Raw genomic sequence first — 23,159 nt, 5'->3', positions numbered from 1 at the left:
AGACACTTTGTCTGCCGTGGACACAGTGCGAGGGGGCGATAAGGGCTAAGACCACCCTCCATTTGGAGCTCACGCTGAGTCATCATCATCATTCCAGGCTGTTCTCTCCTTGCCAGGGAAGGAAGAGCTACAAACTGGAAACGCTGTTTTCATTTTAAAGCATCAACTTTATATCAGTGAATCAAATCTCTTGAAGCAACAGATATTTAAACACAAATGATGGAGCAACACGACCTCTATTCTTCATCCTCAGTGAAGAACGACTAACAGAATATCCGTTTGGATGATACTGCACCCAGGTGGCCGAGGCGTGCGCATCAAAAGCAGCAACACAATACCCACAAGTCGGCTCATTTAACGCCGTGTTGCTGACACGACAACTAGGCTGGGACAAGCTCCGCCCTTTTCGAGCACTCCTCATGAGTGCTATCATGTCAAAAACGAGAGCGAAGCAGAGCTGGCTTCTGATTAGTGATGCATACTCGAATGTTCGGAGAAGTTGTTATACGGCAGCTTGGTGATGAAGTGCTGCCTGACTGAGTGAAAATACAAATCCAGATTTGACTTTTTTTTTTTCTTTACACTTTGGAATAATAGCAGCCACTCGCTTTGTCGCAAACCCGCTCGTGCCGATGCTGGTCGTCATGGTAGCGAAATAAAGCAACACAGTAGAGTGGGAGACGGAAGCAGGAATGCAGCTTTTTAGTTTGAAAAAAAAAAAAAAAAAAAAAAAAAGAAGACGACTTGAATCTTGGCGTATTTTGACAAATATTAAGAAAATAACGTAATGAGACAAACAGCTGTAATTACACTCTAATTAGAGTTTTTATGCAGTCAGCTAATAGCCTTAAAGGATTGGCAGTGACCGGCATGTTTGTGGGAACACGTCAGCCATCAAAGTTGGGGAACTATCAAAATTATTATCACTGTACGACATAGGCAGTATTTTATAAAACAATCTTTCCAAGTACTTAAACTGTCCCAAAAAATCCCATTTTAGCATTCTTAACCACACTGCTGTGCTTTTTTTTTTTCTTTTTACATGAGCAGAGAACAAAGTTGCGAACCGAAAGGCAGCCCGTGGGAGAGCAGTGAGCTGGAGGAGGAATGAGAGGAATGCGCTGAAACATAAAGCCCAGAAGATGATTCAAGCGCACGACGAGCACAGTCAAAAGACATCCGACGTGCATTCAGATAGCGGGCAAAATTGGGCCACGGTGAGGTTTGACTTAGGTGGAGGAAGACGGAAATGTTGTGATGTCATTCAGGGTCGGTTAATGATTTCCTGTTCTACTTGTGGATGAAATGTTACAAAACAGCTTCGAATAATAAGACATCTGCATGAGTCACTCGCTTACTAAATAACCATCACCAAGTAACTAACGAGTAAAGCAAAGTCAGCAAATAATGCCGACTTGAAAATCTGAATCATATTTGCGGTCAATCAGATTTCAATCAATCACATCTCCAGTTAAAAGAGGGTGTGCACACTTGTGCAACTGCACTATCCTGGTTGTATAGTCGTAATTGATTTGCACAGTTTAAAAGTCACATTTATAGTGAGCAAAGGTTTGGAATTGAATTATCTCGGTCTAATTTTATGTGACAAGCTGCAATTTTAACAGGGGTGTGTAGACTTTTTTTTTTTTTTTTTTAATTCATCGAAAAAACGGTCTGCATACATGCAAGCCCGAGTACTAAGTCAAGCTCATCTTTATTTTCTCGTGAGACATACTTGGACTTTAACTCTAAAGGGGAGTTTCCGAGTGGTGTGTGCATGTGTGTGCGGATGCTGCAGGCAGGGAGGAGGAGGAGTGAGCAGGGAGAGGGGGGGCGGGCGGGGGGGGGGGGGTGCGGCACTCACCACATTGCACAGAGTGGGAGAGGACGTGGAGAGCGGGCTGCCGCTACGCGAGCCAGTCGAGTGTTTTCCGGGGCCGGAGAACGCCAGATGCTCCTTGGCGGCTGCTTGAGGGGCCATCACTCTTGTCGGAAAACTTTTGGGATCGTCGGCTTGTATGAGTGCAGCGGGTCACCTCGGGAAAAGAGGGAATGGACAAGCACAAAGGTAAGCGGCAGGGTGAGGGAGTTTGATGAAGTTTCTCATGCAGTCGATGGATGCGGTCGCTCACCTCATGCATTTAGGCTGAGGTGTCAAACAGACTTTGGGCGCAGGCCACATGGCGGTTACGGTTTTCCACTGAGGCAAATAAAGACCGTGAGAATCTTGTGCTGTGGTGCTTGGGGATCAAAGTTTAATTCATTACTTGACGACCAAAAATTTTTTCCATGTGAAAAAAAAAAACGGCACTCCACACAATTATACTTAATATAATAATACAGCAATATTAAAATAAAATCAACAATTGTTGCCACTTTCTCCTTCAATGCACAGTGGGCTGCTTATTGTGGTGTGCGCACTTTGGCCGCCTGGGGGCAGTATAAGACATATGAATATATTGTAAATATAGGCTCTGCTCCTTTTCTAGCTTCTCAGTGCGGCACTTATATGAATCGTGTTTCGCAGAGAATAAAGAGTATTGCTGGCGTTGAGTAAAATCCTTGCATTTTATTATTAAATATTATTATATATCATATGATTCAAAAATACTGACAGTAAAATCAGAAATCATGGAAAATAGCAGCAAGCTTTATGTCACATTTATCTTAAGTAACAGTGTAAAGCTCGTTGAAATGAATATATATATATATATATATTTTTAACCTCATCTAAATCCATTTAGTAAGACTCACAAACATTTTATTTACTTAAGTAGACCGCATAAAATGATGTGGTGGGCGAGATCTGCCTGCGGGCTTTGAGTATGACACCCATGCAGAAATTCAATAAACACTGCTTTGTATTGATAAGAAACGACCACAATACCATAAAGAAAAGATAAAAATAAAAAATTACAAACAAAAAGAGTCTGAGGGATCAAATAGAATTTGTGTGTTTAAGTTGAAAAAAGTAGAGGTTATCTCTTACTTTTTGAGAACTTGTCACTTGCGCACGTTGACAGTTTTTTCAAAGTCATTTCTAAAGTAAAAGTCCCGTAAAATTGTTTGCACCGATCAATTCCAATAGCGTTGAGATTCTTCTCGATGAATTCCACACATTCCTGTGCTTATTATTTGTCCATTTGGGATGAGCAAGGCCGCCCGCCGCTTTTTATGCTGCACTTTACTTCCCTACTGGTCTTAGCGCAACTCTGCCAGGATGTTACGAGCGATGGAAAGTCAAAATCGACACAGGGGACATGATGGCCGAGACATTTTCGGGTGGGGGAGTTGTTTTTTGATTGATGCACTGGTTTGCCTTATCGCCCTTTATTTGTGGAGAACAATGTCCAGCAGTCAAACGGGACTGGAAGCAGGCCGCTTTGAAAGAATCAAGTGTGGCTGCTGCTTCGTCTGTGTTTACTCCCACTCGCTCTGTGTGTGTGTGTGTGTGTGTGTGTCAATGGAGCAGTGTTGGAAGATGCCAAATTCTTCATGTTTTTTTCATGTCTTTCATGTCATTTCATTAATGGGGGATTCAGTCCTCCGAGGGAAATTGGATTATCTAATATGAGCATTCAGAGGCTTTTCAGAACGGTTCCTCAGTAGAATTGCACGGCGGGCCAACACTTTTTTTTTTTTTACTGAATATTATTCAAAGTCAAAAAGCATTCGTCAGCAGAAGTACTGTATGACTGATGCCCTACAAGAAGTTTGCCATCAACGCCATTGGATGCACGTGTCACGATTGACGCAAATGGCATCGTTTGCTGCACTGGCAGTCGAGCGAAACAAGTGAGGCGAGGTCATGTGAAGGGCAGGAAAACAAAAGTGCACTTTGACTTGTGTCATGAAATAACGGCCGAAAATGAACACAGGAGTTTTTTTTGGAGGAAGCCAAATCGGATCGCCGCTAGAGCAGCAGGCAATCGGTACAGAAAGGGCGAGGGGTGGGGGGGGGGGTTAATTGGGCACGGCCGGGGAAACCTGGAAAACATTCCGACGGGAGGGTGGGAGGCGGCGGCAGGTGGTGGGATGACAAGGCCCGGCATTGTTTGGAACGGCAGATCGTGAGTTGCTTTTCAAAGCTGCAGGTATCAGTGAAGAGGAGGAGGAGAAAGGAGCTCAGCTGCTCACACGTCCACCTGCAACACGGATGTTGTTTCAGGACGAGCAGGAATTAACTCAGCATACGATGCTCAGTGCATGGGAATAATTATTTTTGCTACCTTGTTCCAAAAGCCTTTTGATGAGGGCCGAGGCTGATCGCATCCAGCAGATGGCACTGTTTCCACGACAATTTTCAAAATAGCTATTTTACATTTAATACAGAGCAGGATAACAACGTAAACGGCTGTACAAGCGGTCACATTTGAGTTTTAAAATGATGGGCCAGAACATACATGGTCATATATGCATATGGATTTACATATAGATACATTTGTTTATTTACATGTATATTTAAATGACTTATTAATTATTCAATATCATTACTTATTGTATTAATGCCAACATATTGGAAAATGCCACTGACATGCTAAACAGTTGCCATCAAGAGTCCTACTGACCAATTTAACAAAACAAAGACAATTACACCCTGTGTGAAAAAAATAAATAAATAAAAATAATTGAATAATTATTTATATTATTTTTAATTATGTATCACTATAAATGTTTATATAGTTCTTGAGTGCCGCTTCCTCATTTTAAAAAAAAAGACAGACAAAAAAATCTGTTTATGGAGAAGCTGTAACTAATTAATGGCATTTCCAATCACTGGAAAAAGATGATTTTGAAATACAAATGTTTTAAGTTACAAGCACGGTCATGGAAAAAACTTGTAACTCAAGGCACAACCATAATAGACAACACAGTTACTGGTTTTGAACCCGATCATGAGTGCAGAGCGCCACAAGAGCGATCATTCGTTGTGACCGAACACGATTGTATCACGGAGAACTTGCCGAACTCAAGTAATGACTTGACTCAATTTGCTTGACATTTCGTGTGGACTCAACTTGACTTGCTTCACTTTTCGCCACAGTAACTTACGGGACTTTCTTCAAGCTTGAATTCTACAGACTTAAAACTTCCATGTGACAGTAAGAAAGCTTAGCGAAGTAGGCCACGGTATTAAGCCTCGCTTTAAAGTATGTCAACGCCTCAACGGGGTGCTTGTGGGGGGGGGGGTGGGGGGCACAGGTAATTTAAGGAAGCTGGCGCGGCCTATAAAAATGATGAAAAGGAAGAGCGTCTTCCCACTACCTGGCGGCGGGCGGTGGGGAGGGAGGGGGGCCTCCTGCGGGCCCACGAGAACGCACTCCTGCCAGTTTACAGGCTACAGAAGTCCCAACATCAGACGCGCGTTGTGTTGTTTCTCATCGGGTATTCTTTTGAAGGCGTTCAGTGGAGAAAAGCAGCATGCGCGTTCGAGCACTTGCGCCCTGCAGGCCCTGCCGGCCACTCATTAACTTGGTGCTAAGTGAGTAAGGGGGCTTTTATAAATATCGGAGGGGGCACGTTGCTAGTTTTTATTTGGAGGCTGCTTCCAGTCTAAAAGGAATGTAAAGGGGCCGTTCTGTTAACCCTTTAAAAACCCGTCAACAATTCACACACAGAAGGACTACTTAACACGGCGAGAAGATGAAAATTCCAGATTTGAACACCAAACCTCAGAACTGCGAGTCAGACATGCTAACCACTAGGGCAAAATGCTGCACAGTTGAACACACAATTTGTTGCCTGAAGAAAGTAACATCGAGTGCCTTGCATGTCCGAATGTCACATTTCCTCTACTAGGGTTATTGTGGGCCACCACTGGTCGCTCTCACTCACTCACTAAGGCCAAATAAAATGCAAAAGTCTTATTATTGTCGTCAACAACTTTTTGAGTTTTCAATGTATTATGATTTATTTTAAAAATAGAATAGATAACTAATATTTCCTTCAAACTAAAGCCACGGCAGAAAACATTGTGGTTTTAATTTGATGCAGGTGTACCTAATGAAGTGTCCAATATTAGAATGAATGTGATGCATCAGGTGACAATTTTGGAATATTGTTTTAGAGAGAGCCTGCGAGAGAGAGCATGTGAGAGAGCCTGCGAGAGAGAGCATGTGAGAGAGAGAGAGAGAGAGAGCATGTGAGAGAGAGAGAGAGAGAGCATGTGAGAGAGAGAGCATGTGAGAGAGAGAGAGAGAAAAAACTGCGGGATACAAGCTGAGTTTGGAGCGACGTGATTTGGAACAAGTACACTGGAATTACAATGTTACTATTATTTGCTCATGCGAGAAGATTTATATGCTACTTTTGACTTGCGGCTTATTGTAATCACCATGTCTTGCTTGCTGAAGATGTTCATTTGACACAGATGGAGATTATTCTGTTCCATTATGACGCCACGCCCCTACAAATACTGATTATTATTACGAGTATATGTTATGAGCACGTGTGGGTTGGGTGTTTTTAGAGCAGTCGGGCCTTGTCAAACGTGACAGATTTCATGCATGGACTGAAATTTATGCGCACATGAGAGAGGTGTGAGGAGCATTCAAGAAGATGAAGCGTCAAAATTCGTTCGAATATACCGCTATTTTTGAAAAGAATGAAATCCATTTTTTAACATAACTGAAATCTGCACAAATTCCGGATACATTTCTGCATGTCCGCAGTGTGCCACAGACAGAGGACAGAGCAGTGTCTTTTGCCAACAAACAATGGAGGTCAAACGAGTGTTTAACTTTCCACCAAAGGCCTCCATCAAGCCCGCTTTTCAAGCCAGACAGGAACAAACAAGAAGCAAGTCGCCTTCGGGTCACCAGCGTGACTCAAATATCAACGAGAAACTTCTTCTTCTTTTTGGACATTATCGAAAGTGGCAAATTGATGGCAAAACACCCAAACAAGACAAGTGTCGTGTTTCACTTCTACCGCTTGTACTCACTTCCCTTTGGGGGTTACTTTCCAAAGTAAGAGATGCAAAATCATCTTTGAGGGTTTGGTGTGGGGAAGCTGGAGAAGAGAAATATATTGACGCAAAGGGCAAACAAGACACACTGAACTCAAAATATTCTGGGAAAGTTTAAAAAAAAAAAAAGATCAGCACAAAAAGACTCACCAAAACAGGAAACCTGACATGGAAACGTGACTTGCAGCAAAAACGACGTGACTTGCGACTCAAAGAAAGCAGGGACCTAAATCCAAACAAAATGACAAGACAACGAGGCACACATGATCAAGATGCAAGTTGCTGGAGGGAGCCGATCGGTGGACAAGGAAGAGGGCAGCAGGCACGAAAAAATACAAGCTATGAAAAAATACAAATAGTCTTATTAATGAAATAAAAAATATAAATAAAATAAAATAAAATTTTATCCATCCATCTGTTACTATTCTCCAAATACTTGACCAAAATCCTGAGCATTTTGAAACAATAACAAAATCTCACTAAGTGTTCCAGTACATCCATTGCATTGTACAATTTCCGCCAAAATTCAAGTGAAAGGCCAAGCTGATAAATGAAAACAGCCATTCTGAGGAGGGGATTTAAAAAAAGAAAAGAGGCGGTGTGGCAAGGCCAGATGTGAAAAGAGCCGTGTGAGCACATCTGCTGCTATTTTCCACATGTGCGCGCCGCATCCCAAAATACGAGTGTGATTCATCCCCAGACGACGTTTTGGAAGTGTCCGAAAAGCAGCAAAAGCGCCTCGCCGAAACATCTTACATGTCGGCGGACTTGATTGCATCACGGCGCTGACTTGAACGGCGCCCCCACTCGCGTTTTGCTACTTAATTCAAATCGCATACAAGTTGACAAACCGCAAAAACATTGCATCACCGAGAAAGATGTTTTGCCCATAAATTACGCTCAATGTGATTTATTTGAGACACTCTAAAGAGTGATGAAAATAATTCAATTAGCGACAACACGACTTTCAAGCCTTTACAGCAAAATTATTAAGCTTCCTCTGTTTTATATAATACAGAGCAATGAGTGACTTAATTGAAAAATTGGTCAGCCTGAATCCAATTGTCCTGCAACACTTAATTATTTTTTTTGTTTGTATCTCAAGCCGACTTTCCCAATTGAAATGAATTTAAATGCCATTAATCCGTTCCAGAACAAAAAAAACGTCCCTAAAATTTTAGAATGTTCTTAGAACATCGAGGGAATCAAATGAGCCATGATTTAAAACTCGAAAACTCAATTCTTTTATTGTGAGGCAATTGGGGGTTATTCCTAATGACTTCTGCCAAGCAACACGTAAAACAGATTCTGTTTTTGTGGGCAACAGTTTTATTTTTTCAATGTGGATGTGAATCAAACAAACGGAAAAAAATAACAGGTTTTCCTACTTTTGTTTGAATGTGAAAGCTCGATATTTTCCAACTTGAGGAGGTAGTGGATTTATTTATATATTTTTTGGGGGGTCGGGGGGGGGGGTCATAAAAAAAAGTTAACCAAGTTCAAAAACTGTTTTGTATTTATTAACAGAATAATTAATCGTCCAAATCAACAGTGGGTGACTTTCGTTTGAGGTTGTTTATTGAAGGCTGTTAATGAACCAAAACAGGAAGCGCAACCTCAGGCGCCAGTCAGATAAATCCCCCGCGTGGTGCACGCTTGAGATATTCGAAAACCTCAATTGATCGCATTTTTCCACTTCCTGTTTACCACTTTTCACCGTCAAATTTACATGCGGAGGGGCGAGCGGGGCAGGCGTCCAGCCAAAGCGGAGAACGCTGACTACAGAGCGCCGTGTCCTGTCAGCTGACTCCGTTTCCCAGGGCCCCCCTGCACCCACAAGTTCATCCGAGTCAAAGTCTGCAAACAAACAAGTGGGAGCAGAGCAACGTGAAAGCAAGCAAGAGTCGGATTTAGTCATCGAGCTTTGCTGCAAATAGCCAAAATCTGCAAATCTGTAATCGACGCACACCTTAAAAGGATTGTTGTTGACTATAGATGCCACCAGAGCTGGGTACTTGACCCTTTTTTGGCGGTCAGTCCCCCGCTATCTGACCTCATTCATAAAAATTGTAAAAGTTCATCATTCGTGGGCCGGACTAAAATCAACCTCCGGCCTTTGTTAATCAAAGCCTTTTTTAAAATTTGTCCCTCTGCACCCCCCGCCCCCAAAAATGGGTGCGCGGCTGGGCCAGTGGGCTGGACCCTTCCACTCCTGGGGACGGACTGCCCAGCTCTGGGCGCCACAAGATGGCAGCAAAGCACTTATTTTTCTATTGGACAAGGCTATGGCTTGACTAAATTCATCTCCTCCTCCAAGTTCGGTTCACTGCATTACAGGACCGGAAAAAAAATGTAACTGTGTGGTGGGCTGGATTAAAGAAAGTAGCCCGCAAGCCCACCGCTGGAATCAAATTGAAAGGACGACAAAGCTTTCGTTTCGTCTTCAGTTCGAGCAATGTCGTGCTTTCCTTTTTGTGAACGGCTCATGCAGGATTTTGCTCCTCTCACAGGGCCCCACAGCCGAAGTTGACCCAGCGTGAGCAGAAGTCATTAAAAACACCCCAGCTGCTTTGGGTTTTGGGGTGGGGGGTTCTCGTCATCTGCAACATGTAAAGCTCAGCATTTCATTTGACACCTTGTGTTGCAAAAGCATCTTCCCGTTTTCTCACTTTGAAGGCTCGGTTAGCGGTCGGCGTGAGGCGGAAGAGCCATTAGAGGAGAGTGACACTTTGAAGAGAGAGCGTCTTTTGAGGTTGTGCTTTGGAAGCGGAGCGCCCGGATGACCGCAGAGTTGTTTTATTTCAGGATGTCGCAACTCTCTCTCGCTCCTCACTGTTTTCTTTTACTTTGGACTTTTCAAGTAGTCACTCCGGAGCCTTAATGGTCAAGGAGACGCGCATTAAATCGAGCGAGAATGAAATGTTTATGAAGATTTGGTAGGCTTTTATACTAAAAGTAACGCAGACCGCCACCTTCTCCCTTAAGAACGTCTTTCATCGTCGCTCCCACACTGAGGGCCTCTGGATGCTTTTCACGAGGCCCACAGACACACACAAAGAGCTCCCCACGCGGCCTGACCCCGACGGACGTGCGTGGGAGGCACGTCAAGGCTGAAAAGTTGCTCTCTCCCATGCGAAATGCTGGCGTGAAGTCCGAGCGCTAACAGACAAATCCTCCCATGCTAGTTTCTTTTCCTTCTTGTTGAGCATCTTTGTTCTGTCTGTGCTCGCAGTGCTGGACCAGCTCCTCATGGAGCTCCACCACTTCCTGCTCATCCTAGACAAAGAGACCCTGAGTGGGAACGCCACCATCCACAAAGGATTGCTCTCCGACCTACTCCAGTCCTACACGGCGTCCAACGGTACGGGTAAACAACTCTGGGACATTTTCATGCATTCTTAGGAAGCTTATCCAGGGTCACGTTTGGGGCTGAGGCTTGTTGCTAGGCAGAACAAGTCCTAAACCCCCCCCCCCCCCCCCCCCCAAAAAAAAAAAAAAACTGCATCATTCAAGTTTTTTTTTTTTTAGGTTTTTCAAAGTCATGATTGCAGTTACAGAATGTTGCTAGGCAGAATTCACACTGCAGTTTAATAAAATAAATAAATAAATACGTTTTTAAATGATCAAATTGGCATTAAAATTTTGCGGGTCAAGCTTAATTAAAATAAATAAATAAATATATATCTCTGTCTAGATAGTTTAGAGTTGTCAAGATTTTGTGGGCATTCTGTACTTCAAGAAAACAGGCCTCTTGACTACAATTTCATTTCGTTTGTCAACTCTCGTGAGAGCACGCTTAAACAATACACCCCAAAAATTCGCACGGAAACAGTCTTCCAGCCACCATAAATTACATCAGCCCACCAGCAGTTTCATGTTTTAAGTGTCAGAGCCATGAACAAGGAAAACAAACAAGTATTACCCTTGTGATGGAGTGAGATATATTCCATTTGGCTGTTGTGTCCTACAAATGTACTTCAAATAAATGCCGGGATAATTTTGCAAACAGGGCTTCAGTCAGCACAAGTGTATCTGATGGTGAGGGCCCGCGAGAGTGTAATAATTATACGGTGGTTAGGCAGATAGCAAAATAACTGAGCAGGGGATTGTCAGATAGCCAAGAGCTGAATCACAACATTTTGTGAATTTGTGGGAAATAAAGTCGGCGACCGCACGTTACATAAGGAGGAAAACTTATGAAGCCAGTTTAAAAGGCACGCGGCTAACCGAGCGGCAGGCCTGAGTGTTAACAGTCAGGCAACTCGACAATCTCATTCGCTGACGCCCACGTCACTCACCAGGTTATGCCTTTTAATAATAATTAAAAAAAAAAAAAAAAAGTAGACGCCCACCCAAAAGAGGTTGCAAATGCTTATACTCGCCACAAGGTGGTGGCAAAGCACTTGTTTTTTACTAGACAAGGTCATGACCTAACTAAATCAAGCTCCTAGCCTCATGTCAACGTCGTAGTTTAGCACCTAAACTAAACTACACACAAGATGGCGCCAACAGCGATGCAGTTAATATTAGACATGGACAAAGAAATAATACAAATAAATTACTTAATTTTAAAAATGTGTGTGTGTAAATGAGCACAAAGTCTCGGATTCTTCAAGAAAAAAAAAAAAAAACAAGAAGGCTCAGATGGTCAGTGTCTAAGCGGCCTTTTAGTTGGCTTTTTTTTTTTTTTCGTAACTCTAAAAGCAAATAGAACCTCAGGGGAACGCTTATAAAAATCCCATCATGCATCAAACGTAAATCTAGCATGGGCCTCTGAGGGCTCAATAAAAACTCGACTGTAATGTCTCCTGAGCTTCACGACAAATTTTGAGTTGAAAAAGTCACAGCGAGTCCCCCCTCGTTCTGTGACACCGATACACAGGAACAGTCTTCCCTTTCCATGTTCAGGTCTTGGATTTGTTCCTCCGCACTTCCTCTCCTGGCTCTTTGCTGTATGATTATTCCAAAGCCGCATTTATCCACTGGGGACGCTCACTTCCTTTGAGCAGCAGTTTATAAATAGCACGTCACCTCTCCAAACACAGGCAGAAATTCTCTATTTTCTTTCTTTCCTTTTTTTTTTTTGCTTACTTTCCGCCCAAGATATCAATTTCAAAGGAGTCAAATACCCAAAGCTGCCTTTGATGGTGCCACCTTGTTCAGCAAAAATTAGGAATTAGGAAAGCTTCTCTTCTGCAAGGTTATGGTGACCATCAGCCGCACACTTTGTTTTTCCTGAGAACTGTTTACGGGACATTGTCAAAGCCGTATCCTCCTAAGCTGTAATTACTCCGCAACCATGCAACCAATTTATAAAACGCTAAGATTTTAGGAGCAGGGTTAGGATGAACTTGTTCTAAGGAAAAACGCATGGGCAATTTTTGTGGTATCGATTTGCAGATGGACTTTTAATTAAATTGATTAAAATATTGGAATTAATGTCATAAGTTACTATTTTTAATTACAATTAAATTAAATAAATATTGAAAATTAACTTAATATTAAATCGCAATTTTAATTTGAGCTCTTTCGGTCTTTCTGTGGCCTCCACAGGTGCGGATGAGGAGTACATCTACATGAATAAAGTCGTCGTCGGTAGCAAGGAAAAGCAGGAGAAAGGTAAACGTTTTAAATTGTTTTATGGTAAGCCCTCCCAAAAACAATAGTTTTGCTTCTCGTCCTTTTCTGTTTTTTTCCCTCACAGCCCTGTGGTTTAAAAGTGTACATCATGTCAGAGAAACACTGTGTCGCCATCCCATCCTGGATCAATGAATTAACAGGACTCAAATCTCACGACTCCATTGCAACCGTCTTTCTGAAACAAAAGTCAAGAACAGCAGGGGGGGGGGGGGCGAAATCGTCTCAAACTAAATTCTTTCTTGTAGTCCAAACAAAACAAGGCAGCTACAGATGGCGAGGAGCTATGAAGAAACAGACAGGAAATGGTGCTGGGGTGGGGTCAGGGTGGCTAAGATTCGGGTTGTCTGTGACCGTAGCTCGTGTCTGCTTTTCACTTGAATTCCATCCCGTCGAGCGTGAGGTGCAATAACTCATGTCCACTGGAACGTTTGACCCACTTAGACAAGCTCAACACGGCAGCAACAGAGGTTGCCGAGTTTTTAATTCAAAACGGAGTGCGAGTTCTTATTTCTCTTCACTCACATGCTACTTGTACCTTCTAGATGACAGACCAAATGTCCTAGTCAACGGAAAAGGATCCAAACATGCACCTGTGCCGCAGAAGAGCCTTCCAAATCTGCCACCCCCCAGAGCAGTAAGTGACTCGTCCATCATGTCAAATAGTTTCATTTAAATAATAAAATAAAGCAAAAAATAGGGACTACTTTGGATGAAAGGATTAAAAAAAAATTTTGCTACACTGAGAACATTTATTAAAATTGCCAAAGGTTATATTGCAAAAAATCTAAAGGTCTCTAGCTTGAGGACATGAAATGTATCCGAAGCTCCAGAATTGGACGCATACACGCGGAAATGAGAAAAATCCTGGTCGTTGTCAAATTGGGGGTCTCGGGGCCAACAGGTGTTGAATTAAGTGGACCAGCGCACAAATAAATGAAAAAAAAATATGGTCAGGCTATATCTTGTTGAAGGACAATTCAACAAGGTCACAGCGGCCGAGGATCGAATGTTGAAAAGTTGAAATGGTGCAAAAATTATTTAGAGGTGTGCCAATGATTCAAGGACTCGTATCCCCCCCAAAAAACTCGTTAGAACTCCAGCATATCATCTACCGATCGCTCCATTCCGTCTTTCAAAGGCATTTCCCTTTCCTCCCCCTGTGCATCCATCTGCGGCGTTACCGGTCCAGTCTTGGGAAGCCTCAATAAACACGTCCAGAGTGAGCCGCTCTTTGGAAAACCCTTCATCTGCCTTCGGGGCTTCCATTCATTGCCGCTGATGGCATACTCGAGCGTCAGCCTGTGTTTCACCGTGAACGCAGAGTCGCCCCTTATCATGGCGGTGAACAGCGCCCCCTTGCTGTTGATGTAATGCCCCGGCATGGCTGTCCACTGGGCTGTGGTGATATTATAGCAGTCCATGAGACAGCGTAGAAAGTCATCGCAGGGCCCGTTGCGCATGACGTACAAGTTGTCCCTGTGGGCTACCATGCAGTGGCCGTAACTCTGAGGTCGGATCATGGTGGTGGTGAGTTTCCACTCGTCATCAAGCGCGACGTACTCATAAATGTCAGTGGTATCAGGGGGCTTCCAGAAGCAAACAAACATCCGACGCCTCGCAACGGCGCAAGCCGCCGACGCCACAGGCCTCGGTGCCTGCTGTATAAAAGTCCACTTTTCCGCAAGAGGGTCAAAACACTCGGCTGTGGCGATGTACTTTTTCTGGAACTCGCCTCCGACGGCGTAAAGTCGCCCCTCGTGCCCCAGTAAGGTGAAGTCATATCTGGGTCTCTGGGGTCCCGGAAGAGCCGTCCAAACCCCGGATTCGGGATCAAAGCAGTAAGCCGCATCAACGGTGTCTTTTCCATAACCATAAACTCCCCCGACAACGTACAGGCGGTTGTCCAGCACGGCCACGCCACACATAGAAGTACTGCAGCGGGTCGGGAGGTGGGTCAGATGCTTCCACTGTCCTTCTTTCTCATCGAGGTAGCACACAACCCGGTAGGCGTCGTGGAGCAGCTCCATGGAAGGCGAGTGGGTACCAATTGCGATGTACGACGCCGGGGACAAGGACTGAGAATACCGCAGCAGATGTTGAGGGAGGGTTGCCTCTGCCGTTTCCCTCAGGTCGTCGAAGGTATCACGAAGGAACACGGCGGCGCTGTGGAAGAGTTCCTCCACCCCAAAAGTGTAGGCGGCATGGTAAAGCAAAAGGCAGTTATCCGAATCGACAATATCGCAAAGATGTCGACTCAAACGTGGCACCTGCAGGAAAGCGGCACACTCCACGGCATCTATCAGCTCATCCGGGTCGCCGAGGCTCGGAATCTCCCCCTTACAGACAGCGAGAGCGATGAGAAAACCTCGCGCATGCACCCCTCCTTTAAGTTGCAGCTCCTCTTGCTTACTTTCTAGCATGCCAGACTGAAAGAGCGCCCGGAAGTAGTTGCTGTGCCGGGCTAAGAAGGCCCGCTCCACAATGAACCAGCTCTCTTCCACCTTCACCCTCACTCGACCGGTCTCTCTCTGCACCGGATCAAGGGTCGCATTCTTCTCTTGAATGGATCCCAGGCCCTCAGGCATGTCCATGATCTCTCAAATGCGCCTCTTTGTTTCCCACAACGGAAAATGTGCCACAGACATTTACCCATTTATCCGCAACATGTGACTGGTAAACAAACGTTTGAAGAGTTCCATTGCGCCGAGGCTGCATGCTCTGAAAATAGAGTTGCTCTATAGATAGAAATGGTGCCGCTTTGGAAGCAACAAGCTGGGGAAATGAAAGCAGACGTCCGCAGTGGGCTGCCGGCAACTGGTGAGCAACAGAAATCTAGTCTGATTGGCTGGCATTTGGTGTTGAACTCAAAGGTTCATGGTCATATGAGTTGAACGCTCCCTTCTATAAACGCAAATGTCAAATTTGGAAGTTTAAAAGGTTGTTATAAAACTGCTTATTTCAAACATAAATTTACCACGAGATAATTAAAAAAAAAAAAACAAACGACATTTTCAAATTCAGAGACAATCAAGTGCCAAGAAGCTCTAGATAGAAGGATTATTTTGGGGTTTTTATCTTTCTTTCCAAATACGCGCTGTCAATTTTCTGGAGACAAAAATTGAGTGACTAAGAGACAGCAAAATGGTAGAAATTAAAAGTCAAGGTACAACCACTAAATTGTAAAGCAACATTTACAAACATGAATTCCATCCATGACCTCGAGCAAACCTTTATCAGCCAGTGAGAATATTTAATTTAATTTGACTTGAAAACGAAGTTAGAAAAAAAAAGACTTCTTCCACTACACGCTCCCAGATACAGACTGTTTTTGCTGCAGCAGATTCTTGGCATGGGAACCAGGGATTTTCCATGTTCCTCTGCCTTTTCGTATTTTTCCTCAACCCTCCACCACACCCCGATTAGTCCCCCCCGTTGCTTGCTTTTGTTACTTTTGCCGGATCGAGTGACTGAGGCTCTCAAATGAAAAGGAAAAGAGAGTGCTGAAGTGAAAGGAGTACAAAACGCACCTTTCCATTTTCAGTGTCAATGTGCGCATTAGATTTTATTTTTTCCTCCTTCTTGGAGTAGAGTGATAAGGTGGGCGTGACAGGCGACTGCTGCTGCTGCTGCCTTGGAATGCTTTGTTTTAATTAATAACAGATGTTGCAACTCCTGTGTGATTTACAGTAGAAACAAACCCACCAGATAGCTTAAGTTCCTGTCAGGTCAAATACTTTGATGTTAAAGGCTCCGGTTTGAAGGTACAGTAAAAGAGGATGAGTTCTTAGTCAACAGATTATTCAGGAATTAAATTCAAGCATTTACACAATGAACACACAAGCATATGACAGCGCCGCGTCACTCTGGATTTGAGACCAGCACAGCTTTTGAGTAAAGATCATGATCAGGAGGAGAATTTTGAGCAAGTTGGGGGCGAGGTCATGGAATGAAATAAATGTGCCACTGGGCTGTAATCGTTTTGTTAGCCTCTTAAGTGCCTTGTTTCAACGTCTTATTGACAGGAAAATATTATTTTTTTTAAATGATTAGTTATCACATTAAAATGGATTTGGATCATTAACTTTGTAGAACCTTCCTACTTACCTCCCCTCGGGGCTTGCTTTGTATGTAATTGGTAGCGCCTCTGCTCATCTGTTCCATTTCGCATTTCTGTGATCTTGCTGGGGAATTTGAGTGCCTTTCGGAGAGATCCTGAGAAAGTGGAAGATTAAAGATGAGACGTTTTAGCAGCAGCAGAAAGAAAATGTTTCTTAATTCAACTCACAGAATTTGGCAGAGTTCGCCTTGCTACAGTCGGACCGCAGTGACCTGATTTGTTTCAGTGCTCGGCGGAATAGTTGAAACGCCTTTCATCTAGGAGATCCCACATGAAAGCACTTCTAATTCATCTTTCGACGTGTTTTCAGTCATGTCATTGGATCCCATTAAAGGGGTAACAAGGACTTATTTTGACGAATCGAGATGTTTTGACACATTTTGTCTTTGGAGAATGTAACAAGCGTCAAAAATTCTTTCACTATTGATGAAGTTGACATTTTTTGACAAAGAGATTGCAGTAATGCATAAGAAAATATTACAGTTGTCAACGACAAAAATGTAACAATTTTGGGATATGCATGGCTATGCTTCATGCAAACTAAAAAAAACAAGTTTTTTTTTTGTTTTTTTTTAATCTAATAGGGCTCTGTGACTCGGGAACCGTTTCCCCTCCCCGTCATCCAGGCGCCGACCAGCTCGGAAGCCTCCGAGAGTTACTATGAGGAGGCTCAGCCTTATGAGGAAACCGTCAATGGTAAGAAGTGGCCTCAATAATACTCTGCGTGATGCTATTCTTTCCTCGTCGCCTCAGGTCAAATTTCCCAACGAAGTCGCAAGGTTGGCTACCTTTTAAATTTTGCAGGTTTCTCTAATGTTGAGGCCGATGCCTGGAATATTCTCAGTCTGTCACTTTTTTCCTTCTTCTCTTCTGCTGCCTGTGGCTCTCGTGCAGACCTGCAAAGCCTCCTCTTGAGGCGTTGGCTGCGAGTGGCGAGCTCTGACAGCGTTGTCTATGCTGCTATCACCCGCGGTAGCTACCGGTCTGTCGTCCCCACTTGCTGCACCCATCGCATTGTGGTCATTGCAGTGTCACGCTTACTTCGCAGACGACGGCGAGGCGGTCAGCAGCTCGTACGAGTCCTACGACGAGGAGGAAGTGCTGCCCAGAGGAAAGTCGCTGTCAGCGCAGCACCAGTGGCCGTCGGCCGAGGCGTCCATCGAGCTCATGAAAGACGCTCGCATTTGTGCCTTCCTGTGGAGGAAAAAGTGGCTAGGCCAGTGGGGCAAGCAACTGTGTGTCATCAAAGACCACCGTTTAATGGTGAATAATTCAACGCAGACAAAATAGCTTTTTTTTTTTTTTTCACGACTGCTTGTTTGAATGAGAATCAAGATTTGTAAAACTCACCAAAAAAATCACTATTGATTCAATACTTGTACACTGATTATTTGGATGAAATTTAATTTAGTGAATCAAGCCAAATGTGTGCAAAAAAAAAAAATGCACACAGCACCCATTGATGTCCTCCTTGCCGCTTTCAGTGCTACAAGAGCTCCAAGGAGCAGACGCCTCTGTTGGACGTGAGCCTGCTGGGCTGCAGCGTTACCTACAAGGAGAAGCAGCTCAAGAGGAAGGAGCACAAGCTGAAGATCGTCCCCGTGGGAGGGGAGGCCATCGTGCTGGGGCTGCAGAGCAAGGAGCAGACGGAGCAGTGGCTCAAGGTCATCCTTTGCTTTTGCTTCACGTAGAACAGCGTTGTGACTCTCTGCAACGACACTCTCAGCGTGCCAAGATTGAGAATGCGGTATTTTAGGGAAAGATTTTCTTAAACTGACTGTCGTGACATGCTGTTGCGTGCTCAATAGGTGATCCAGGAGATCAGTCCCAAGCCGACTGAAAACGGCGACTTGCAGCATCCCGCCTCCGACTCTCCAAGGCTCATTTGCACTAAGGTCAAAATGAAATCTGAAGTTGGTCGATTTATCCCTCACCATCACTCTTAAATGCGGTCATTTCTGACAGGGGGAGGTAGGCGAGCGACACTCGGTGGCTTCGGAAAGCGGCAGCAGCACGGATAGTCACGCTGAGACTCCCGAGAAAGATGGTAAGTTTCCGCACCAAAATTGAAACAGCGTCATGTTCTGCTGCTGAGCGTCCTTGTCAACTTTTTGTTTCCTAGTGAAGAAAAAATACAACGCAGGTTTGAAGTTCAGCAACCTGATGAACATCGGAAAGAAAAAAGTGTCGTTGTCGGAGAGCGCCGAGAAATGCGTTGTAACTTCGGGTGAGTTTCGTGCAAACATTAAAAAGTCTAAATTCATTCTTCAGTCTTAAAATGTCTAATTCAGTCGTTCAATTTGGAAAACTTTTGAAGATGCTTTGATAGTCAATTACGTTTAATATGCCAACATCCTTCCTCAGGCTACCTCAACGTTTTGGTGAACAGCCAGTGGCGAACGTGCTGGTGCCTCATCAAGAACGGTCAGTTGTGGTTTTACCAGGACAAGAACAAGAGCAAAGTCAGCCAACCTGCCGTGAAGTTGGAAGGCTGCCAGATTTCGCCAGACCCCAGCCCGGAGCACCTCTACTCCTTCCGGATCGACATGAGCGGCACGCAGCTTGCGACCCTGGAGGTATTTAGCACCCGGAAACTGCATTTCTGTAGAATAGGAGCACATGACCTTGTGGTTAGCAGGACATCATTTAAAAAAAAAAAAAAAGATTTAGCGGAAGTGAAGGTTGCTGGGCTGGGTCACGGCGGGTGCTCCTGATAATATATAACCTGACGTAGGTCTTGGATGTATATTTGACCCAGATGAGCAACTACGTCATACGAGAGGTAGGCTCACTTGCTCTGAAAACAACTCATCCAAGACGAAGAAAAACGTCTGGAGTGAAAAGGAAAAAAAAAATAACTTGTCAGCATTTTTGTCAGACAACGGGTGCACGGTTACATGAAGTAAACATTGTCCTCACTGGAGCGAGGGTGGTCCATGTGTTGTGTGTGTGCATCTGGTAGAGGGTGGAGATGTCCTGGGATTTGGTAATGGAAAAAGCCCTCCAGTTTCTCCCGGGCCGCATATTTGAGCAACAACGGTATTTAATGTCTCATTTTCGAGCCTTCTCAAAGGCCTTCGCCATAAATCCCATTGGACGATACAGACATGGAGCGGTTCTTTCAGGAACTGTTTGAAAAAATAAAATAAAATTCTTTGGTTTAACGGGCCACACCTAAATACACATTTTGGGGAACACAAGTCATACCTGATTAAAGTTCAGCCCACGGCAAGAAAAAAAAAATAGAGGAGTCCAACTATAAGGAGTCCGGACCAAGTCCAGACCAAAACTTTTACAAGTCCAGAAGGGAGTTGGTTTTGACCAACTCGTGTGTTTTCCAGGCCAAAACGTCGGCGGTCATGGGCCACTGGCTAGGACTCTTGCTGTCCCAGACCGGGAGCAAGACAGACCCGGAGGAGCTAACGTACGACTACGTCAATGCCGAGAGGATCACCAGCATCGTCAATGCTGCAAAGACGTCATTATAGTAAGTCAATGAAAAATGTTTTAGCAGTAAAAAAAAATAAAAGACTTCAAATGTTTTATTTGTGGCTCCAGCTTGATGCAGAGGCGCTACTCTGAGCCTAACACCTACATCGACACCCTGCCCTCCGCCCTTCAGAACTCAGATGAGCTGTATGACGACGTAGCGTCAATAGCTGATCCAGAGGTACAAAAGAATTGTTGGGACAAATAAGGAACTGGGGTTAAAGGTCAAAAATTCATATTGTAAGGCTTGCTTGCCGGGTTTTTTTTTAGGATATTGTGTCTTGCCATTTCCCACAGAGTGAAGAAAAGGACATTGAAGAACATAAAGAAACATCTGCAGAGAGCCCAGTAGCTCAAGATGAGGACCGCGACAACAGAGTGTACCTCGACCTGGTACCTGTGCGGTCTTTCTTGCATACAGTTGCAGGTGTCGCAAAGGAATTAAACGAACAAGAAACATCAGGAGAATCCCCTGAACCCGTAGAGGAACAGAAGGACCCCTTGAGTCTAAAAGAGGTGACACTATACATGGAAGTAGCTTTTCTTCAGTTTGATATTCAAAGTATCTGAAGTAACTCTGCTGCTATTTCCAGGTCAGTGCAAATAACCCGTCAGAATCGGATGCAACATCTACTTTAAATGAGTCGAGTTCTGCGAGAGCCGAGGAAGAGCACTCCACAACTCCCGTCAGTCAGACACAGCAACAAACACCACCAAATTCCAAGACCTTGCCGCAAAGCCAAGAGCCCCCTAAGAGGATGTTGAGTTCCTTGGTGGTCCCGAAAGCTTCGACTCTTCAAACAACCGCTGCGTTTCCCCTCAGTCCTCCACTGCTCCGACCTAAAGCGTTTAGCACAGGTGAGCGGTATCAAAAGGGGGTGGACATACCACTCACACCTTTAACCCAAAAGTGTATACAGAAAAATAGCATGTGTTTGGCTCCCTCCAGTGGTCAGCTGCCTCTCCTACAAGAGGTCACATGAGGAACACCAATCAAAATGTCTTTCTCTAAAAACCTATTGATAAAACAATTAAAAACTAAAGAGCAACAAAATCTCATTCATTAAATGTACAAATTAATAATAATCCAGAAAGAAAATATTAAATAAATTCTAAAAAGATGTCAACAAAATTCTTGTGCATGCATACCTAGCCATCCAGGCTGACTTTTGGGTCGGATGTTGATTTCCAGGCTGCCCCAATGCCGTTGAGGGGAAGCTGGGCAAAAAACGTACAGAGGCGGACTTGTTGCGCTACAGCAACGAGCGCGAGCGACTGGAGAGAGAGCGCGAGGAGGTCAGAAGCAGCCTGGCCAGCCTGAAAAAAGAACGGAGGGAAACCAAAGAGGACCTCAGCGCTTGTCAAGGTAAATCACAATTATTTTCAGAATAAAATAAGAAAATTTTTCCCTCTTGAAGAAAAATGACTAATCTCACGTTTGAACTTTTCTGAAAATTAAAAAAGTTTTGCAACTTTTTCTCCAAAAATTATTAATTTGGTATAGTGGTTTATGAAGCGATTCATGTTGGTTTTAGATGCCAAGCAGCAGAGCTCACTGGAAGCTCGGCTGAAGCAGATCGATGAGGCCAGTCGGGAAGCTGAGCATCGGCGTGTGGAGGTGGAGTTGCAGCTGGTGGAAGTGAAGGAAAGCCTAAAGAAGGTGGAGGCCGGGCCCTTCACATTGGGGACCACACTGGACTGCAACCTCCAGGACGCAACAACGGTCAGCCGCCGTGAACCCAAAGAACTCAAAAAGTATGATTGACTTACATTTTGTTGCCGATCCTCAGACAAAAACAGTGACTCCGCCTGCTCCCCAAATTGCCTCATCGCCATCTTCCTGCCAAGCATCCAACAGTCCCACCGGTGCAGACCCAGCATCTCCTGTCAATTCAGCCACCGCACTAAAGAACAGACCCGCGTCCATCATGGCCACCAAAGGCAAAGTGCTGCAGAAAGCCAAAGTGAGGCCTGCTGACACAACTCAAGTTTCTGTGTATTAAATAAAAAATACAATACAATCATGGTTCACTAACAATAGTTGAAGACTTATTGTATATATTGAAAGAAGTTGGTTGGTTGCTCCCCAAAATATATTTCATTCAATCCAGCTTTCTCGTTACAGGAGTGGGAAAGGAAGTCCACCACTTAAAGAAGAGACCCAACGTCTTTCGAGGACAACCCGTTTAAGCCCGTGCGGCCGTCCCTAAACGGTATCCACAAAGTGGTACAGTCCAGATTAAAGTTAGTCAAGGTGTTCTTCCCATTCCTGCACAGAAGAGGCCATTCACTGTTGACCAATACAATCGGTACCGCATCAGAGGGGTGCTAAAAAGGTCAGCCTCTCCGGAACCACTGGATACTTTCAAAGACTTGTCGTGCTCAAAGCGGAGGGAGGCATTTAAATGTGGTAACATTCTGGCCAGTTGACTAATTGCTCTTGTACACTGAAAAGCGTCTCAAGTTTGAAACCACTGACTGTCTTTTAATTGGCTACGAGTCCTCCTGGAGCTTGTAGCCCGGATCAACATTTATGCTGGGAGCTAAATGTAAATATATGCACACCATTTTAATCAGCCTTTTTTTGTTTTTCGGGGGTCTGTATTGCTAGCTAAAAAGGCACTTTTTATTCAAATAAATACATACTGACAACAATGTTGCCAGAGTCATTTTTTTCTCCAAGTATTACATTGAGCCCAACATTTTCTGGACGTGATGAATTAAATTTACTTAAAAAGCAAATAAGATAGCTGACAGAAAACTGATTTTAGAAAACACAGTGGCTGCAAACTTCAGATTCAGTTCATTTTACTCGCAACGTTCTGCAAACAATTGACAGAAATACACATTTTCAATATTAGCCACATAATCAAATAAGCCTGAACAAAGACACTAAAACGATTGACTTATATTGTTGATCTATAAACGTCCATGATGTGAATTTGT

At 44.1% G+C, this 23,159-nt stretch overlaps 2 protein-coding genes across 5 annotated transcripts; one reads left to right on the top strand and one right to left on the bottom strand.

The window, feature by feature from the left end:
• The first annotated feature begins 1,875 nt into the window (after positions 1-1,875).
• Positions 1,876-22,855, top strand: afap1l2 (actin filament associated protein 1 like 2). 4 transcript variants are annotated; one of them, XM_088285316.1, is made up of 20 exons: positions 1,876-2,068; positions 10,200-10,328; positions 12,521-12,586; positions 13,150-13,241; positions 17,309-17,420; positions 17,619-17,696; positions 17,773-17,987; positions 18,209-18,388; positions 18,533-18,619; positions 18,690-18,771; positions 18,847-18,951; positions 19,089-19,300; positions 20,066-20,211; positions 20,283-20,394; positions 20,511-20,729; positions 20,807-21,071; positions 21,406-21,579; positions 21,749-21,936; positions 22,004-22,177; positions 22,339-22,855. In XM_088285316.1, exons 1-20 carry the CDS (start codon positions 2,053-2,055, stop codon positions 22,363-22,365), a joined length of 2,679 nt encoding a protein of 892 aa, XP_088141442.1. In that variant the 5' UTR covers positions 1,876-2,052; the 3' UTR covers positions 22,366-22,855. The 4 variants fall into 4 exon arrangements, with proteins under 4 accessions (XP_088141442.1, XP_088141441.1, XP_088141443.1 ...); XM_088285315.1 differs by having other exon boundaries at positions 20,484-20,729; XM_088285317.1 differs by lacking the exon at positions 17,619-17,696 and having other exon boundaries at positions 20,484-20,729.
• LOC148317625 (kelch repeat and BTB domain-containing protein 13) lies at positions 13,460-15,198 on the bottom strand. Its single transcript, XM_088285320.1, has one exon. The coding sequence runs from the start codon at positions 15,196-15,198 to the stop codon at positions 13,696-13,698; it is 1,503 nt and encodes a 500-aa protein (XP_088141446.1). The 3' UTR covers positions 13,460-13,695.
• Positions 22,856-23,159: the final 304 nt, after the last annotated feature.

Source organism: Idiotropiscis lumnitzeri, chromosome 20 (assembly GCF_059441095.1).
Source record: "Idiotropiscis lumnitzeri isolate Australia: NSW breed Sydney's pygmy pipehorse chromosome 20, RoL_Ilum_1.0, whole genome shotgun sequence".
NCBI classification, from domain to species: domain Eukaryota; kingdom Metazoa; phylum Chordata; class Actinopteri; order Syngnathiformes; family Syngnathidae; genus Idiotropiscis; species Idiotropiscis lumnitzeri.
This window is presented reverse-complemented; position numbering and strand designations above follow the sequence as displayed.